The 22,239-nt window shown below is 25.4% G+C and overlaps 1 protein-coding gene across 2 annotated transcripts in view; it reads right to left on the bottom strand.

Annotated features, from left to right (window-relative positions):
• verm (LDLa and CE4_CDA_like_1 domain-containing protein vermiform) overlaps nt 1-19,229 on the bottom strand; it is a 41,604-nt gene extending 22,375 nt beyond the window's left edge. Inside the window, exons 1-2 of one of the 2 annotated variants that reach the window (XM_075356252.1) lie at nt 19,045-19,229; nt 2,729-2,891 (exon numbers count right to left, since the gene is read on the bottom strand). In XM_075356252.1, the coding sequence (XP_075212367.1) occupies nt 2,729-2,891; nt 19,045-19,090 (209 nt within the window). In that variant the 5' untranslated portion in view covers nt 19,091-19,229. The remainder of the gene's footprint in view (nt 1-2,728; nt 2,892-19,044) is intronic. The other variant, XM_075356251.1, reaches the window with a different exon arrangement.
• Nucleotides 19,230-22,239: the final 3,010 nt, after the last annotated feature.

Below are 22,239 nucleotides of genomic sequence, written 5' to 3'. Positions count from 1 at the left end.
TATCTGTAAAAGAAATGCAATCTTAAGATAAAAGTAGTCTTTTGAGAAAATTTTATTTAAAATTTCATCCAAGAATCAAATCTTGAAATTTAAATATTTTTGTAAGCACTTAATTTTGTACTATGGACATAAAAATGAACTATGGATATTATGAAATTTTTATAAGTTTAAATTAATATAATAGAAAATTATGTATTATTATTATTATTATTATGTAACAGAAGAAAAGTATATTTCAGTTACTGTATTATTTATACATTAGGTGAATGTACTGTTTTAACATTATATTATAATTAAATAATAAAAAAAGATAGGTGTGGCCAATATCTGCCCACATATATTTTAATGTGTAGACAATAGAAATAACATTATCATATAATAATAGTTATTATTTTGACCCTTGCCATTTAGTAGATGTTAAATGTAAAGACTGAATATAAGCCTTCAGGAAGCAGATTTACTGTATATATATTTTTTTATATGCATATAAACAGTTATCTAAATATTCAGTAGAATGGCATTGAATTGTGTAGGAAACGTCATGTAATGCTACGCTCACTTGCCACTATTGCTACTACTTATTAGGTTTGCCTTTTAAGTATGACCTTCATGAAGGGACCGTTATGAATTTGTAGCTATGCATTCAGTTGTTTGTATAGTAATGCATTTTTTTATTTCTGCATTTTCTGTCAATATAAATTGATTTTTTGCTTTTGTAATGCTTAATTTAAATTGTATGTAGATTTTTATCTTGTACATTTATTTTCTATCATTTTATATAGCAGTTTTATTTTATATATTTTAAGAAGAAAAAACTCTTAAAAAAAATATTACTTTAGTTAGTAGATTTTATTTTTGAATAGTATTTACAAAAAATTAGGATAGGTGTTTCTATGAAATAATGTTTTGAGCATTATGATGGAGCACTGGCTCTATCAAATTATATGCTTATAAATTAGTGCTTCTTCTCTATAAAAATGGTTTCTACTATAATTCTACAGTATTTTTCATTCAGTGGAGAAATTCAGGCACTTGGTCAGGCTTAAGAATTTTTTTTCAACACTATAATACATGCACATTACATAATCAACTTTTACAAGAATTAGTTTAAATTTACAAAATGTATTATACTAAAACATACAATGAACTAATAACATTTTCTAAATTTTAACAGTCATACATAATGTAATAAATAAACTTGTAATTATTAATATATTATAATTAAAAGTGATTGTAAAAATCAAATAAAAAATAATTTTATTTACAAACAAAGAATTATTCTGAACAATTATTAAGATAAAATCATTAATAAAAAACATTATAACGTTTACAAAAAAAGAAAAAGAACTAGATGGCAAATCAATTATTAAACAATTGTAATCAGTGGATTAGAGATAATAAGTAAATGTAAAAATAACTATAAAAACTTGAAAAAAGTAGAAAAAAGTCATTTACTAAACTGAAATGGTCATATTATTTTGTAAGCACACTTACAAAACACTATAGTGTTTTGTAAGTGTGTTTTTACACACACACATATGTACCCATGCACAAACATACACACACACACACATTTATGTAGATTATATTTTATAACATCGTATATTTTATATATATATATATATATATTTAGAGAGAGAGAGAGAGAGAGATTTGATTTTATTAATTTTTATTTTTATAAATCCAGATAAAGCACTCCTTTAGTATTTCATAATTATTACTTTTTTCTTTTGTTTTGTATTATTGTGCTGTTGTTCATATTTCTTATAGACTTCCTTTTTTTATTTATACTAATATTTATTAGTTTTAGTATCCTCTTTTACCTACTGTTGATAATTGGTAAACAATTGAAATGCTCGCTTAATTAATATTTTTTTTTTGTAAACTATAATTGACAGTTTTCTGTATACAAGTTAACTACTAAGAATAATAATACTACACTAATGACAATGATAAAAACATTCTTTACACTTAACACACATTTTTCACTTATTAAGGTGGTAATTATACTTCTCCTTTTGGAGGACTGTACTACTCTATTCTATTACTACTCTATTCTTCTATTACCATTTCTAATACTTCAATTATGGAAATAATATTGATAATAAACTGAGTGTATACTCGTATTTAATATTTTTTGTTTTTGAAAGACCTGTTCCATTATTACTAGCTATGATTGTTAAAGTCAGAAAAAACCTTATACTCTTGGAATCACCAGAAATGGAACTTTCTTGATAATGATTTTTTTATCCATAAAGAAAAACTATAATTTCAAGTGTTCAGAACCCAGAATCTTCTTTGATTTTTTAATACTCTGCTTAGAGGCAAATTTTATCTGCATATCAGTATATATAAAAATGTGTGGTAGACCAGTAAACTACTTTTAATAGATTTTGATCATTTTTGCTTGAATAAATTGTTGAAATGAAATGTCTTCATTATGAATATCTCTTAGTCAGTATTTATAAAATGCTTGTCTATTACATGAAACCTTTTAAATGAAAAAAAGGGAAAATTTTGCCTTTAATAATGTTATAAATTGCTTGCAGGTGCTAAAGGTATGTGCAGACAGCATAATGCTATTATTATTAACTATTTCTATTATTAGTATGATATAATCCCTTAAATTAGTATGATGAATAATCAACTGTTGCCTCTTAATTTAGTATTTTTGTGGATGGAATATTTTTGTCATATCGGTGTTATAAAAAATGAAACTTCACTTTACCTTACAACATCTCTACAATCACCAGAAGTTGTTAATCTAAAATATTCATCTGGAGGACGGTCCTTGCAGAGTTCGTCAATTGACTGGTCCTCATTACCTTCACCGTCGCCTTCATCATCTTGCCTCTTTTCTCTTACTGCTGCTTCTGTTAATAACGCTAAACCTATTAAAATGAAATCAAACAATATTTAAATAATTATATGATGTCTTATTTATCACAGGTAAATAAAGTATGTGTATTTTATACTATAAACATAACTTTTAGACAAAAAATGGAGGTTACTGTTATTGTTTTGATGTGGAAGAGATTTACTAACCATCATCATTGTTATAATTATTTTTAAATTTAAATAGAAGGATCCATGTATTTTTATTCCACCTTATAACAGGTTGTAACCCTAAATATAGTTAGGCAATTATTTTTTCCAATCTCAGGCCGATTATCTTTAAGTTAGTGACTTCAATTTAACTATAACAATGTTCAACCAATAGATTGGCTGGATGTCATTTTCAATTCTTTTTAATTTTTATCATCACAGTTTAAAGCCTCAACAATATACCATAATATTTAAAAAAATTTTTCGTTTTTCTCGAGTACAACAAATTGTACAGAATATTTTAGAAAATAATCAAACTTATTCATTAAATTTAAAAATACATGAATGAAATGCATCCTGTAGAACAAAGAATATTTTTAAAGTGTTCTACTTCTACATCAAATTATGTATGCTGTATTCATGTTACACAAAAGACTTGTGTATCAACTTTCGTAGATCGGTGATTTACTGGAGATGCTTTTTTAGAAATTTAATATTGAGTAAATTAATTTTTTTTTGAGGGAATGTAAATACCAGTTTTCTTCATTATTACATTTTAGAGAAAAATATTTGGAGAAAGCTTTCTTAAAATATGAAGAGATACTGAAAATACTAATTTTAATGGTAAAATTAATCTATTTTAGAGTGATTTGTTACTTATGTAATCTACTCCCAAAGCATAATGAATTGAACTTTCTTTTAATTGATGAACCATTCAACATTTTTCTTTTTTTTGGAGTCTAACTTTAAATACTCTTTATCTTTAAATGAGTATTTATGTCTACACAAAAGTATTTTTATAAGTTTTTAAAAATATTTTAAGTATTTTTATAATCATACCTTCATAAAAATAAATGTTAAAATTTACCAAGAAATTTATTTTTCTTAACAAAATTTTTGTATAATATATTAGAATAAAATTGTTATCTTGTTAATTAATTTAAAATGGCAAGTTAGTTCGAAACAGTTTATACATTTTAAAATTTTTCATGTTCTCCAATGATAAATTTAAAACCATAAACTTAGTTTATCTACATAATGTGTAAATAATTAACTAATTTAATAAAAAATAATACATGATTTATTTTAACAATTTAGTTAGAACATTTGGATTAAGTTCATTTATTTCATTGAAGTACAGTTTAGATTGCAGCATTCTAATCTACAGGATAACATCAAGTTTATTGTTAGAATTTTTAGTATTTTAACATTTATTACTTTTATAAATAAAAATAATTTGAATATATAATCTTGTTTTAAATTTAATTTAAAAATATTAGCTGATATAATGTTGAATTTTTTTCACTTGGTTTAAATTCTTTGTAATTTCATAGATGTTGAATTATTTCTATTGGTGATGTATATTTTTTATTATCCATAGAATCCTTTTTGCTTTAATTTATAAATTAATTAGTTTAAATTCAGTCTTCAAACGAAATTTTTTTTTTGGTTAACGTAAAATTTAAGAAGTCAACATAACCTATTAAAATGTTTTGTGTAGTACTAAAGAATGATGGAGTAATGGTCAAAAATGTTCGAGACGTGTCTTTGGTTAGAAGCTAAGAGATTTTTATTACTATTTTATTTTTATTTTATGGATCTTCATCTTCGTTCTATTGTTATTTAGTTCAAATTTTTTTTTTTGCCGGAAGGTGAAGTTCCTCCCCGTAATTTTTTTATGTTAAGACGTAATTAATACTTTAATTAAAAATCAAACAGGCTTAAAATTGGTGTGTCGTTAAATACGTTTGGCCGTTTTTGTTTGGTGCCCGGATATATACAAATGAAGATAATAAGCTGGTCTTCCGATTCATACGGTACATAGATATTTGCGAAATGTGTGTTACAGGTATTGCATTAATAGATCTTTTGACTAAACTTTTAATATTTAATTCTGAAAAAAATAACGATTTAATATTAGGAGTTTCAAATTCTTCATCGCTTCTATATGAAAAACAATATTCTAGTTGAAATTGTGAATTTTAGAATTATATCTAATCTGATCGTGAAACTTATATTTATAAAATTAATTGATATTTCAAAAAAAAAATTATTGTAACAATAAACAGATTGGCTACGTGTAATTTAATTTAAAATGTTTTTGAATCCCGAGCTAAATGAATATGATTTATTTTATCGTCGATAAATGTATTATACTTTGCTAATTGTTGCTTCTGTTTCTTAATGCTTTAACTATTAAGTGAAACAGGTGATTGTAGTTTACGAGTATGTGTATGTTTGACCATTACAAGGAAGTAGATGAAAAACTGGCTTTTAACCGGTATTTTAAATATTGCAACTTTCTAATGCAGAATACAAGAAGATTGTTTTTAAAGTTAACTATTTATTATTGAATCGATTTTTTTAATAAAATGAAGAAAAAAGTTATTTTATGATATTATAAAATATTTTACGTTAGGTAAATTTTAATTTTAATTTCAAGTTAACTTGACAAATTAATTTTATTGTCTTCTAAATTGATATGTTACCGATTAGTAAGTAATCCTTACTAGAATTAAAGTTAAGTGTCTGTGTACAGTAAGATATTTGAGAATTTTAAAGGTTTTTACTTTCAAATTTTATTAAATAAAAATAATTAATATCGTTTTAGAATTTTTGTCTGCCTGTTCGTATTCTATAATATTAAAAACACTAATTCTGTTTAAGTTAACCATTGAAATACTTCGTTATTAAAAAGAACGTTAGGCTCTAATTAAAAAAAAAGTTGTTAAAATAAAATATAAAGCATTAAAAAAATATGCCAGGTCAGTAACGGTTTTCTGCCACTTTATTACCTTTTTAGCGTTTTATAAACATAATAATTCTATAAAAATAATTCACAAAAAAATTTTCGTTACAAATATATTTTAAATGTTTACATTTAAAAATATTTTTTGAAAACTATGCTTCATAAGATTATTTTCTTTATCGATATTTTTACCCGTTAAAAATTTCACGGGGTATTAAAAAAAGACTGATATAATTTTCCACACTATTTGGCGAACAAAATATTTTTATAGGCTAATTTTGAGCTAATACATCATACCTCTTTGGTAATATCTATTTTCTAACAATGAATATATTTCAAAGTTCCTTGAAAAATGATTTTAAAAACAATGGAAATATTTTTTATCATTTTTTCTATGACAGATAATATCTGCGAATACTTTTCATGAACCGTTTCTAAATATTAGATATGATGTCACAGTCGTGATATTTTTGAAGAATAAACTAGCCTTTCTATTATTTACAAAAAGTCTTTTCTTTGAAACAGCTTGAAATAGATTATTTCATTTAAATCGGATAGTTTTAAGAAGACCGTTTGCGTTAGCTTATCTTCTGTCATTCTCGTAGATAGAAATTCATTAGTTAAACTCCAGAATGTAGAATTAAAAATATTTCCACTTTGGGACTAAGTTATTTTATTTGCATGTGGGAAGAATTTTCTGATTACATGCTTATTAAAATCTAATAATTAGGATATATATATATATATATATATATATATATCCTAAAATGTAATTAATTATTTTTTTTATATAAAATGTTGAGTGTTTTGATTAATGCTTTGTCAAGTACACCAGTTTTTAGGGAGAATTTTCGTTTTAAATTTCTGGATGGTGAACCTAAAATAAAATAGAAAACAAAAATTTAATTCATACTTTTTTTCCTACTTAATTGATTCCAAAAATCTAAAATTATCATCATGCTCTATTCTTTTTACTTCCTTTTACGAAGTAAAGGAAGTATTGTGATCGCGAAAAATTTCGATTTCCAGATTTCAACCGGAAATTTCCATGAAATATTCATTTTGACGATCCCAGAATTCATTTTGACTAGTTTCGGCGTGACGTCTGTACGTACGTATCTATTTCGCATAACTCAAAGACAATTAGCTGTAGGATGTTGACATTTTGGATTTAGGACTGTTGTAACATCTAGTTGTGCACCTCCCCTTTTGATTGCAATCGAACGAATCAAAAGTGTCCAAAATAAGCCCAAAACCCAAAAACGTTTGGAGTTTTTCTTAACTGTAGTAGTAAACCCTCATAGAGAGCTTTTCAACGATATATCATAAGTGGTATTTATTTTCATTGGTTCCAGAATTATAGTCAAATGAAATTTTAATCAATGAAATATTTGGATATATAAGGGGAGAGTCACATCGATTCGAATGCGACTTCATTTCCTTTTTTTAAACTTTTTTTTGAATTTAAATATATTGATTTATTAATTATTAACCTCTCATTGTAAAAAAAAAAATTACGATGAATAATAATTCAATAACAAAAAAAAGTGTAAATGTAATTTAATAGGCGTACAAGGAAGTCATGTGTTGCCCACATCAGATTTCTTCACCAATTCAAAATTCAAAACCTGAATTTTTGTTAAAAAACCTTTTTTGTACATTGAAATGCTTTTCCGTTACCAATTGTCTGTAGATACTTTATTCATAATTTAGAAAGTTAAGGAATTTTAAATTTACTGCAAGTTTGCTAAACTCTTAACTTGCTTGATATTCTATAGGATGTGAAAATAAATTAAAAGAAAAGTATAAAGGTTCTGTAGAGTAACATACAAGCTTGTGTGAATTAACAATGAAACACTCCGCTGGGTGATATTTTATATATTAAGCAAATTTAATTACAGAATTAATAATATTTTGTAAATTTTTTAAATTACTTTGAAATATTTTTAATTATGATAAATGTGCTATTAACTTTAAATAATCTTATTTTTACCAGCTAACAATTATTTTAAGAATAGATCATCAAATAATTACTGTAATTTAATTCAATAAAGTAAATGTTCGCCATTAAACTGACCCTGATGTTTAAATATAAAGTTCAGGGTCAGTGTTGTAATTCATATAACTGTAATTGCTAAAGTATCAAAATATGGAAACTTTTAAGCAATGTTTTATTTTCAATTTTATGTTTAATCGTAGTTTATGTTTAATTATTGTTACATTTTATATCAATATACGATATAGAAATTAAGCTTAGAAAATCATATTATTTAGTTTTGAAAGGTTTATATTCTTTACTTAGGAATCATTTCTTTGACTAGTAAATAAAAAATTAATTTTACGATGATGCATATAATTACAAACGTTTTGGTTTAACTAGACAATTTCATGATGAGAACAGTGTATTTGGTTATGTGTTTGTTTATATTCCTGTAACTCTAGAATATTTGAACCGATTTTAACGAATCGGTTATCAAACGATTTAATTTTAAAAACAGAATGCCGGAAGGTGTATGACATTTTATCTGAATCGAGAAACTAAAGTATTTGATTCTCATCAGGTTTGTTGTAAAATAAAGAGCCTTGGAAAGCGGATTAGTGCACGTATATAAATAAATATATATACACACACACAACACACACACACACACAAGCACGCGCGCGCGTGTGTATATACATAAATAAAATAGTGATTATGCGATTATGTATGATGCGATTATGTATCGAATATGTAAAAATAGTTACAAAATAATTTATAAATTAAAATAAATTTGAATAATTGAATTTTTAAAATAATCCTGAATAATTTATCAAAATGTTTGTCCATTTCTTACAAGCGACGCTAATTCATACCAATAAAAAGAAAGAAGTTTAAAAATATTATTCGTTATTTTTAAAGCTTTAGTAATATAAACCCACCATTTAATAGTATAAAAATGGTGATTATTTTTTAAATTCTTTTTCTGTTATGTAAAAACCTTTTATTTTTTCGATAAATTTGTTAAAAGTAATTTTAAAAATGCTGCAATGTGGAGGGGAGGGTGCTTTGTTTTGTTAGTCTATAACATTTATTGTTAAATTCATAAAGAAAAAAGTTATAAAATTAAAAAAATAAACAATATGTAGACGTTGGTTCGATTGTACACTAATCTTTCGAATTCTGCGACAAAAACTTTCTAAGATTGTAATTATTTTTCTCTCCTTCTCATTCCAACTTAAATCAAGAAAAAATTGGGAAATATGCTCGAATAAACAGAAGAAATTTACAATTTCTTAAATTATTTTCTTATTTTGAGATTACGACTGCCTACAATATAATTTAAGCTAAATTATTTTTTGTTACTTGATTTCGTCTGGATTCAGAGAAACCATTAATAAAACCCAAATAACTGAAGTGCACAATACGGGTGAAATTAGAGAAATAATTTTACTATTCGATGATAAGTAATTTTAATAACATTATTACTGTTATTTACTTTAAGTAATTGTTTATAACATAGCATAATTTTCATAAGAATTTTCAAATATTGTATACAAGAATTAAGTGTAAATCTTTGGTTATTCTTTAGGTTTAGACGTAGGTGTACGTAAACTTGTTAACTTTAATGCCTTTTTTACAGTTTACGGATTCAGTTCATAAAATTACACCCTCCTAATTGGTTGCTTATTTTTTACTTATATATATATATATATATATATATATAATATAAGTATTCATAAAATTAAATATATGTATAATAAATTATATAGTTAACTAAAAAAATTTGAACAAAATTTTCAACTCAGTCAGTCATTCACTGGTGTCTAATAAAGAGGGGAGGGAATCATTACATCGTGTATTTTTTTTAGAGAAACTGTTAAAGAATATTTAAAATAAACATAAAACATCATTAATTCGGTAAAACAAACATGAAAATTAATCTTTAATACTGATAAAACCTTTAAACAATGTTTTACGAAACAATATACTTTTAAAAGATGCAAGTTTACGTTAAAAAATGTAAATTTACGATGCTTATTAAATATACGTGACCACATTACCTAAATACAATAATATTTTTAAGTGGTTAAACGAAAGGTCCAAAACGTGTGTTGTTGTCACGTTTAAACAAAGCCTTACATTCCTTCTGTGAAATATTACATACAATATATATCGTTATTTAAACGTTTGCTGATGAGTATTATTTATATTGATATATCCATAATTATTAACAAATTTTTGCAACTTTTACCGCGATGTTGAAAGTAATTACTTAATATTTATTTGTTCGTACTTTTTATTTTAAATTGCATATTTAATTGAAAAAATTGAAATTTTTTAATAATTGCAATGTGAGCATGAAATTAATTTATTAACTGTACAATCTTTTTGTTTTTTGTTTTACATATATGATTAAACATTTTCTATGGATATCGTGTTAACCTCTAAACCAAAATAGATTTTGTTCATCGTAAAATTGTGTTGGGTAGTATAAAGAATCTTATTCAATTAAAGATTAGAAAAATTTAAATACTTAGTTAGTAGACATTTAAATAGCGGTTGCTACATCTAATTTTTATTTGTCGGTAAGATTTTATTTCTTGTAAAAAACAAATCTACATCTTTAAATAATAAATTAAAAAAATGTAATGTTTACTGATAAAATCTACTGAACTGATATTAAAACGAAATGTCTTTCTCAAATGTCTTTTCTCAGTGTTTTTCAGGTTGAGATTAGTTTTTAATCTTTACCAGAACGGAGCTCTGATTATTGTCATTTGAGGTGTTTGTGAAATTCATTATATATCTTATGATAGGATAAATTATAGTAGGATTGGATGAGTACTAATTTTGAGTGACTTTTTTTGATTTAAAAAATTACTCTAGAACAATATTTGTAATTTTTATTAAAAAAAAAAAAAAAATGGTCGTAAGAATATTATAAATTTTAAATTGATAATATAAATTCTAAAATAGTATATTCAATCTCAAATCAATGTTCATACTCTTTGAATGATTACAGGTGAAAAACGAACAGGGATAAAAATGACAAAACCTTATCAACTCATAGTTCAAAACATCGGGTTTCTTTATTGTCCCTCATTGCTAGATTTAACTTATTTATTTTGTAGTAAAATTGGTGAAATTCAGTAGCCTTTTTACCAAAGTAAGTGGATTTTGAAGTGTTATTGAAAAACTTTAACTAAAGTTAAAGTGCTTGAAAGACGTGGAGTAATGAGTTTGGAACATCACCAAGAGAGTAACAATTGCAAGAATTCGTGATAAATTTCGAGCTAATGGAAGAGTGGAAAATGTAAGCAGGGGTGGTATAGGCATAGAATAAACCTCTATGGGTAATCAAAATGTTGCTTTAGTAATGTAAACCTTACACGATCCTCAAAAAAATTTATCAAGAAATATTTTCGTGGGACTGGTATTGAAAAAGACAGAATCAATAGAATTTTACAAGGTAATAAGTAGAGATTATACATCCAAAACTTTTATGCGTTAAATGAAGATAATCCAGGCTAGTACAGTTTTGTGAATGTTACCGGAGTAAGTGTCAAACGAATGAATCGTTTGGTCGGATGAAGTCACTTTTAAGTTTAATGGAATACTTAATAGACATAACAGTGTTTATTGGAATTACCATATCCACATATAACTGAATAGAAACCAGTTAATTTACCGAACCTAATAATTTGATGTGGTTTATCTTCTAGAGGACAATCTTTTTTGAAGGGACTGTCATTTGCATGTCTTACAAATTCTAAAAAACAACATTATTCCTGCTCTACGTAACCTTTTTGTTGGTGAAGAAGTATACTAGTTTCTTCAAGACTGGGCTCCAGCTCATTATCATCTAGAGGTAATGGTATTTCTTGACAACATTTTTTCTGAGCAATAGATAGAACGAAGAGGAAGTGCTTTGGAGTTTCCGGCACTTACTCCAGACACAATACCTGTGAGCTTTTACCTTTTAGATGTTTTAAAAGACATTCTGTTTGCAAAACAGCCAGACACACCGCAGCAGCTCAGATAAGAAATTGAAAATGAATTTGACACGATACCTTTAAATACACGAAATTGCTAAAATACAGTTAAGCATACCGCTGTGTATTAAACTGTTGCTATTGCGTGTATTGTTGTTAAAGGTGTTCATTTTGGACCATTATAACTTTAAGTTAAAAACCAACACAAGCATCATGTGTCTAGCGGTTTTCTTTTATAAAATATAACTGTCCAAACTGTATACACATTTTATTTTGATGTGTATACACATTTTATTCTGTATATATATAAATATATACATGATTACGAATTGAACAATTTGTAATTTGTAATTTAGAAAAATTACTTAATTTATTACCAATATTATTTACTGAAAATGTAAAATATTTTACCTTGAACACAGGAAAGTACGAAATACCGAAATAAAATAATTTAAAAAAAGCCGGTCATGAATTGCAAACCTTTCCCGGTTAAGTCTATCAAGCTAAGCAATTAAATCAAATTTTAACTCTAACTGAATCTTTATGATTAAATAATTTCTTATAATTATTATTTTTTCTACATTTTGGGGGTTCCCGTACACAAGGGGAAGCATTCGGGTAAAATTAATCTTTAAAACAATCTCTAAGTTGTAATAATAAATTAAAAAAAAAAAATTAGATTTGTTGAAAAAATACAAAGATACAGCAATAATTCTAAATAAATAAAGTTATAATTTTCTAGGAAGGAAATGAAAATTTTTGGCTAATTTGTTTTTCAAGAAATACTAAAGAATAAGGGCTATCAAAAAAATAAAATTTTTAAATTTTAAATGTAGTGGGTAACTTTCGAGATGGATTTAAATTTATAATAAATCTTTTTTTTAAATTAAAAAAAATATTTTTTTTTACCCTAATCATTGGAGTGGGATGTGCCAAAAAGTTTTATAATCGTTTGAAGCACTATTGATCTACTAAATATTGATGCAAATATTTTTTTTTTGACCGAACCATATATTTTCCTGTTATAGCCGAGAAAGTAAAAATGTGATCCGATACTTTTTCCATCAATTATAATAGTTTGCACTTACTATTATGGTTATTATTTATCATAACCTTTATGTATAAAGTACATAATATTGCATTATTTTTATTGCTATTATTTTTTAAATTATAATTACGTAGTTGGATATAAACTGAATTAATAGTTAAGTAATATTTATAATAACAAAATTACGAGAAATTAGGGAAGTAATCAACTTAAACGTGAAAGAAGTAATACTCTATTGAAAAATTATTACCTGTTGCCACTTTCTCTCTTTATATTACTTCATATAAGGACAATGAACTTCCGCTGGTATGTAGGTACAAATATCAGCTTGTTTCCAAAAATGAATTATTTGTCAAGATTATCTTTTCTTTTTTTTAATTTGTTTTATTTTTCTAACCTATTTTATTTGTTAAAAATTGGCATTTTACTGATATATTTATAACTTTACTTGTAGAAGATAATCAGTAGTAAGAAAATTGGTAAAAATTAGTAATGATATTTTAATGTACTCTTTTTTTAAAATGCTTCTAAACAAATTAAAAAAAAAATGTATATAAATAAATTTGTTTATTGTATTTTGTTAATTATATACATGTATTTAAAACAATGTATCTAACGTAGTTAGAAAAGGAAAATTTTGATTGAAACAATTTTTCCATTACTTTTAGCTTTAATTCTGTATACGGATGGCGCCCAAATTTTGGCTTCATAAAAAAAATATTACATTTTTTGTTTCTTGTGCTTATATATTTTTCGTACTTCTACAACTGCGACTCCTATAAAACAAATGTGTTTCGACAGAGCGTCTGTGTTTTAAAAAAGAAGTACAAATAGCTATATAAATAAATAAAAACTTCTTTTAAAAATATGTTTAATCGGAAATTCAAAATCCGAATAAATTCATCAGCAGTTGGCTATTAATTAAAGATATTGCCGAAACATATTTCTATTTTTCTGCGATTAGGAATAAGAGGTAAAATAATGCAAAGAATAAAATGATCAACGAGAATTGTGATTTGAAAGTAGACACTCTTTATAAAGCAGATATTTAAGAATATTTTTTATGAATTTCAATTAATTTTTTTCCGAAAATAACATTTTTCATATACCTTTTTCTTCAAGTATTTTCTTGGAGATATTGATTTCAAATGTTTACTATAGCTTATACTCGTTTATCAGATACCCTTATTTTAGTGAAAAGTTAATTTTGAAAAATTTTATGTAGAATCTGATGTGAAGTAGGAAACTTTACTATTAAAAGTTAAAAAGAAAGAACCCAAAGTTGTACAAGATGAGCTTTTCGGTTTCCTCACTATCAATCATTTAAAAATTACTATTTTGTTAATTATAAGAATGTTATTTAACTAAAATTTCAACGCTATAGTTTATATTTAACAACTTAGAATTTTTTTTTTTAAATGCTTAGTAGATTAAAAGAAATTTTTATTGATTTATTCTTTCGCAGAATTCTACTAAATTATATTACTTACTTGACATAAATAATTTTTTTACCTACTTTCACAAAGTTTATATACTATCATAAATCTATAAATAAATTTTTACAGTTTTATTAAAGATTTAATGGGTTGTGTTTTTACGTTTTACCTCCATATTTGGATCGTTTTTGTTTTTATGATTTACTGCACCTAGTTCATATTAACGCGTTCTAATTCCTTCCTTTTCTTTGCTTGTTTAGAATTTAATGCTTTGTATTCTACTGTTTTAAAAACTTTTTATTACTAATATATTTAACTAGGATAATACTGAAGATAAAACTGCTTATAAATATTTTTTCAACCTTGCAATAAATTTCGTTATGAAACTACGGTTTCGTTTCTTTTGTAAATTACACGTACTAATCGTTCGTAAAAGTAATTACAGATCTTTCCTAAATCGCAATGTTCCGAATGTTATCCTGGCAGCAGGAGAACTTAAGAAATTTAATAATTTCTATTAAAATTGATTTTGTATTGATTAAAATTTAATAAAATTTCATAACAAAGCTATAGATTATAAAGGGTAGTCATAGAGGGATAAATATAGAAAAAATCTAGTAGATTTTTATAGTTTTGTTTTCTAAATAATAAATTTTATGATTTATTAAGGCCTAACAAGATGAGGAATGAACAGTTACTTTTTACGTAGGCTGTATGAAATAAAATACTGTAGGTTTAAATGACTGATGCAATAAAAGAACGTCCCTGTTTGCATATTTTATTAAGGCCATTCTTTGTTCTTAAGATAATAAACTTGCATTATTTTAAGTTATTTTATTATTACAGAAAGATATAAGAAAAAAAACAAATAAATACTTTATGTATTTTATAATTAAAAAAATAAATTGAAAATCATGTAAAATTGATCTTTCAAGCAAATTGCAGAATATATGCACGCACGCACACACACACACACACACATACACACACACACACATATATATATATATATATATTTATGTACACATTATATTCAGTCTCATTTTTTATTAGTTTTCTTGAGTTTTTGAAAAAAATATGTGAAAGTAATAATTTAAAGCTGGTAATGAGTTTTTATCCCGCAATGACTCTCATGTATAATTTTTATTAGTAGTAATTTTTACCGTAGAAAGTAATAATTATCTTAGATATGATTATTTTTAAATTACCACAATTTTATTGCTTTACGCAACCTCTTGAAATAAAAGATTGTTAAACGTCGCATCGTAAAACGTATATAATATTAATAATAATTTTATCTTAATGTTACTTGTCAATATTCATTACGGTAAAACCAAGTTAGTGCCTTCAATGTTTCAGTTATACTATCAGCTTTTCTAACTATAAATTCATTTCTTTAAAGGAAGAAAAAAACAATAATTTTATTCATAAATTAAATTGGTTAGATTTCTATAATAGCTATTAATAAACGGAATGGAAGTTATATTGCTTTTAAAATACAGTTATCATCACTGTCCATCAGGTTAAAGTGGTATTTTAATTATTTTAAAGGCCTAAAAATTATTAAGATTCATGTTTTTGAATAATATAAGAAATTGTTTTTATTTAATATTTAAAGTTTTGATTTAATGGTAGATTTAATTAATGATATATATTTTATTTTTAAGGAATGTTCCAGTTGAAATTAAAGATATAAAATTGTAATTTAATAGGCTTTCATTTTTAATAAGTAGGTTAACCCACTTAAGTATTTATTATTCTATGCTTGTTAGAAAGAGTGAACCTTAGTATATAATTTAGATCATAATAACAAACTGGTTTTTGATTAAATCAATCAATAAATAATCGTTTTATTTAATTTTTTTTTACATAAATTGTCTTACTAAGCCAAAAAATTAAACAACTTATCAAACAAAATATTATTTTCGTAATTTTTTGTTTAAATCAAGCTTTTAAAAAAAAAGTATCGGTCATATCTTAATGAAAAAATAATGTTTTAATTTTGCTTTCATTTATTATTCTGAAGATGGAAATATACAGATCATAAGTTGTATAAGAAAATAAATATGTATAAAAGACTTAAATCTACTTTTAAACTGTACAGTCGTACAGGTTTTAATTTTCAGTTCATTAAAAAAAAAACAAAAGAACGTAGTAAACACTTATTAATTAATTTTCAAGTAGAAAAAAAAATAAAAGGTTCGATTGCTCAATAATTCTATTTGTTTTTTAACAAATTCACGTATTAGATGCGGTGTTTGTTGTCTGGGACATCATAACAGATCGTAGTTTAAAAAAAAAAAAAAAAAAAAAAATTAATATATACTGAACATATTGACGTATATACGAAATCCCTAAAAAAATCACTTAATTGATATTAAAAAATTTGTTTATAAAAAGTAAGCATTTTTTTTATTCTCTTTGAACTGAATTATAAAACTATTAAAATAAAGGAAGTTAAATAAACAAAGGAAAAGAATAAAAACTGTTGATATTTTTGTTAGTGGTATAGGTGGAAATTAACTGAAACAAATAAGAATTAATTGGATCTGAAGTCGAACCGTTTATCCTAATACAATCCAGACTTATTTAATTTTTATTTTATGGAAATGATCGTATAATATTTTTGTGTATTAATTAATACATTTTTTGGACATATCAGTAAAAGAATTGTTTTTAGAATTCTTGATTAAAGTTCTATTCCTTTTTTTACACATCTAAATTCAGTTTATTATGGTGGTGTTTTATTATAATACGCATCAGAAAAGAACCTATAAATCTGTATCAAAAACTGAGTTTAATAGAAATAAAATGGTTTTAAAATTGTTTGGAACGTTTTGAAGGTTACATAAGTAAAAAGAAGTATTTTTGATTAAAGTGGTTTTGAAATTTCTCCTTTCAACTTATTATCTAGCTTTCATATGATATATGTTCATAACAACTACCATCAGATAATATTTTATTACAAAAAAGAAAATTAATTACTACAGAATACTAAATAAATAAAAAGTACTAATTAATTAATCTTTTGCGTTGTTAAACATTATTTTAGAAGGTATACAGCCTATTTACATATCCGTTTCATGTGAAGGACATAATAGCTATAAAAATACATGAAAAATATCAAACCCTTTATGTCTTAATTTTTTTATTTATTTTAATTCGATTGCAAGACGGAAGAAAAAGTGAATGGAAGATTGCAAAAACAGAATTAGCCCCTTATTTAAAAAAAAAATTTCTGCCCCCCTCTTAATATGTCCCCTCCATAATATTACATCATCACGTGATGTGGTACAACCTGGCACAAGAGGGCGGAGCTGCTCGACCTCGATACCAGAAAACCTCTTTCTCTTATTTCTTACTCTCTGTCCATTGTCTGCCCCCTTCCTTTTCTCCCCTTCATCATCCACATTTATCCACCCTTCTCTCTTTATCTTCTTTTTATGATTATCATTCACTCAAATGCCTTTCAACAAACACTCTCGATATCCTTCTTATTATTACTACTCCTCCCACCATCGTTTATACGTCGTATTTTTGCAAGGAGAACTGGTCGGAGAAAATCGATTTAAAAGTAGCTAGTCGCTTTTAATGTAATTATTAAATCAAGTAATGTAATTTTAAAGCATAACCTGAGGTTATTATTATGATTAACATATCCTAAATGTTGGTTGAATTTCATTATAAATATTTAGTTTAAATTATCATCAACAGATGAAGTATATATATATATTACTTTTATTGACTAATATACTTAACTTACACGGTACAAAAAATAATTAAACGATTTTGAAGTTGATGGGAGTGTAGAAGATTCGTAATCATTTTTTCATTATTAGAAGTTTCTTCTAACGGTTTAAAATATTAAAAATAATTTTTTTCGTATTTGTCAAAAAAAAGTATTATGAGAAATATCGTAAAATTTGTTTGTTACATTACAGATGCTTAACTGCAACAATAATTTTTTTATAAATTATTAAATAATAAAATTTGAGTTGTTTGCTTATACGTATAAGAAACATCATAAAATAAATATAATCAAACCGATGAAGTGTCATGTGTTAAGATATGAAAATTTATCTTGTTTAGGCGAGTAAATTCTAGAGGTTAAAATGAATCATGGTATAAAAATAATCAGGGTATATAAAATAAATACATAGTATTTATCATTCTAAAGAATGAGTTTAACTAAATATCAAAGAATGAAGAAGTGAATAAAACTTATGCAGTCATATTTCATAAAAATATTTAACTTGCATCTTGCTACTACTTTTTTTTTAGATTCCATGAATAAGTTTGTCCGAGCTAATCTTGATAAATATTGACATAATACATGTTTTATTATTGTTTCTTATTTTTAAATTTATTTATAAAGAATGTATAATTCAATTTTAATAGCAAATTAAATTGCATGTAAATAAACATTTAGCTTATTTATAGTTCGAATTAATTTAAATTTCACTGGAAAGTAGATTCTGAGTAAGTGGTCGCGTACATTAGTATTTGTCTGAATGTGTAATACGTATTTAAAAGTAAATGTGAGCGTGCGCACGAGTGAGATGGTAATATTTAAGTAATAAACTTGTATTCCCCCTCTTTAATTTCATCACGATTTCACTGTAAAAAATTTCTAAACGTTTCTCTACATCTAATAAGCATTTACGTTTGGAAACTATACCGACTTGTTTTAGATTTAGAATTATTTTTAAATTAATCTATAAATTTTCTGATATGATTTTTCGCTGATGCACTTAACTAATGTAATAAATAAAAATATAAATTTATCGACTTACTGAATCCAAACAGTAGAATGATCCACGCTGAGTTGTGGTACGCCATGTTGCTGGCACTGGGGGAGTCGGCCGGCGCTTTCCTTTTTATTTATACTGATTGTTGGCGCATGCGCTGTCGTTATACACTTTCACTGTGTCGTGCTTCGAGGCTGTGGAGTCCAACTAAACCCGCTCCTCGGCTCTCTATGCCTTATATTAATGATACCGTCAGCCTGTAGTCTCTTGTTTATTGCAGAGAGGGGGGTTTTGTACTTATACATTCTAATTCCACGTACTTCCAGTCATACTATTAAATTTTATAATGCTATAATGAAATAAATTAATTGTTTTTTTTACTTATCGATGTAATAATTATTTCTATTTTTGTTTCAAGTATTTGTTTTTACGTTGTTAAATAGAATAAAAATTCAAATATAAAATTGGTAATTTATGATAATATTGTGTTATCCACAGCTTTCTGCGTAAAAATTTTATATTTAGTTGGATTTTTAATCCACTAGATCACTCTTGCTGTTATGTCGACAATTTATCCAAAAGCACTGTATCTTTTTATTTATGATTATTCGTTTTCACCTGTATTATTTATCTTTGGTTTTTCTTTTTATTTGAGTAGTATGTACGTTTCGTTTTGAATGTTTCATGCAAGAGAGAGAGAGAGAAAGAGAGAGAAAAGAGAATAATTTAGGTTTCTAGATTAATGAGTCTTATTGGACTGTACGTGTCTCAAAAATTATTTAATTGTTTACTTACAAATAATTAGAGTATAGAATTTACTTCAAAATCAATAAGAAATCTTACAATAATTAAGCCTAATTACATACAATGAGGTTGTTTTTATTATAAAAGAAACAATATGATGTATTAATACTTATTAAACAGAGGATAACCGCGTAACATTTCTGAAAATTGATATAAAAAATTAAATATGATGAAAAGAATTCTTACATTACAAAAACATTCTTACATTACAAAAATTAGTCGCTTATCGCATCAAATATATTCTTTTATTTAAAACTCATGCAATTGATGATTAATTTAATAAATTTTTTAAAAATTTAAGGTGTAATTTTATTTTTTAAATAAATTTTGATAATGAGCATATTCTATCGGAATAAACGTTTTTAAATGTAAATAATTTTTTTGTTTTAGTTGGTTAAAAATGAATGCCTAAATAATGTAAATCACTTCAACTAAGAGAAAGTTTGTAGTACTCTTCAGAAGGAAAATAGTTCCATACGTAATACTTCATTTTGGATTTGTTTCTTAATTAAGAATTTAATTGCCTCTACGGAGGAACATTTCTATAAAATCTTAATTATAAAATATTAAACTATGTTTTAAAAACATTTAGATAAAAATAAGTTTAAAATAGAATAGAAACATTTACAAAAATAAGACAAGAATACATTTTTTTTTATTGTAACGACACTAACTTTACAATCTATTCAGCAAGATAATCGAACATTAAGTAAATAAGATCTATTTGAATTAACATTAAGTAGTCACAGACCCAGTGGCTGGTGACTTAATGACAACAACGAAATGAAAGAAATGAAATAGAAGAACACTCCGTACAGCCGCACCATAAAGTCACCTAATTGAAACGATAACGCAAACCAAGAATATTTTTCCTCAGCAATCTTGAAAAATCATTGATTGTGTTATCCAATAAATTGACCGCCAAATAATTCGGGTACCGATCCAAACGATCTTGATATCGTAGGCTGACCAGAGAGATTTTCTGCCGAAAGGTTTGCAACTTAAGATCATTATACACAAGGCTATTGATTATGTACCAGGATATGTTTAGCATTTTTCTGGTTACGTTCAAGTATGTCAACACTAGAATTGCACGCTGTACCCCACAATTCAAACCCGTAAATCCAAACAGGCTTCAAAACTGATTTATAAATCAATAATTTACTTTCTACTGAAAACTGAGAACTATGTAATATCAGTCGGTACATGTTTTTAAACTTGAGATCCAACTGTTTCCGCTTAGATTTGATATGTGTTGCCCAAATAAGTTGTCGGTCAAGATGAAAACCCAAATATTTACAGTCCTGAGATCTCGGAGTCGGAACATTGAAGATTTAAATAAGAGGACAGTGTTCCTTACGAAGGATGAACGTGACGTGATTTGATTTTGTTTTGTTTATCTTTATTTTCCAGCATGCAAGCCACGATTCGAGGATAGTGATATAATCTTGAATAAGACGAGACGTAGCAGTCGGATCCTCGTAGACAGCAAGAATTGCAGTATCGTCAGCAAAGGTTGCAACTGTGGTATCTGCCGTAATTGGCATATATATATATAATATACACATATAATCACATAATAAAACGATGGCAGAAAATAAAGACCGTTTTTAATCTCATCCTTATCACTACTATCTGTTATAAAAAGCCTTAGCAGAACTGTGACAAGGTGCATTAGGAGATGGAGTGCGGTGGTAAAAGCCTTGGCTACCGTACTCCATCTCCTAATTTTTCTTCTCCTAAATTTTTCTTTAGGAGCGTACAATATGTGCTAGTTGATTAGTTAATAAATCATGCATCATCAGGTTAAGAATGTGAGCAACTAAGTTAATTTTTTATCAATTGAATTACAATTTATTCTTTTGATTTAAAATTATTCAGATTGTAAATAATTGTAATATCTGTCCAATAAAAGTATTTAAATTTTAATATAAATTTAATAAGAAGTTATTTATTTTTTTTAAAGATCTGTCAATAAGTAATAACATTGAGAAATTTTTGATGGTTTTATTTCATCAGAATATTAGTTCTGTTAAGTGGAGAGAATTTTTGTTGACAATTAGCTCAACAAACTAATGAGACCTAAATTAAACAAATCTGAATAAAAGAATACAGTATTTTGCGCATAACTTTTAAGCATCAAGGTAAATATAATGAGAAAAATACAATAATTATCTTTTGATTCATTAAGTTGTAAAATTTAATTTCATGTAGGATATTAATTATATATTAAGGCTGTATCTAGGTAATTTAAAATAATGTTATAACAATGTAAAAAAAATATATTTTAATAAATTACTAAATTTAGTCACATTTATGCTGGTAAATTTTAATTTTTATTAAAATTAAAGGTAATCCAAATTATCATCTCCATAAATAGAATTTTATGTTTTCTTTTTTAGTAATTCAACGTAAAAAATAATTCTAGGTTATATT

This window comes from Lycorma delicatula, chromosome 2 (genome assembly GCF_047948215.1).
Source record: "Lycorma delicatula isolate Av1 chromosome 2, ASM4794821v1, whole genome shotgun sequence".
Classification (NCBI taxonomy): domain Eukaryota; kingdom Metazoa; phylum Arthropoda; class Insecta; order Hemiptera; family Fulgoridae; genus Lycorma; species Lycorma delicatula.
This window is presented reverse-complemented; position numbering and strand designations above follow the sequence as displayed.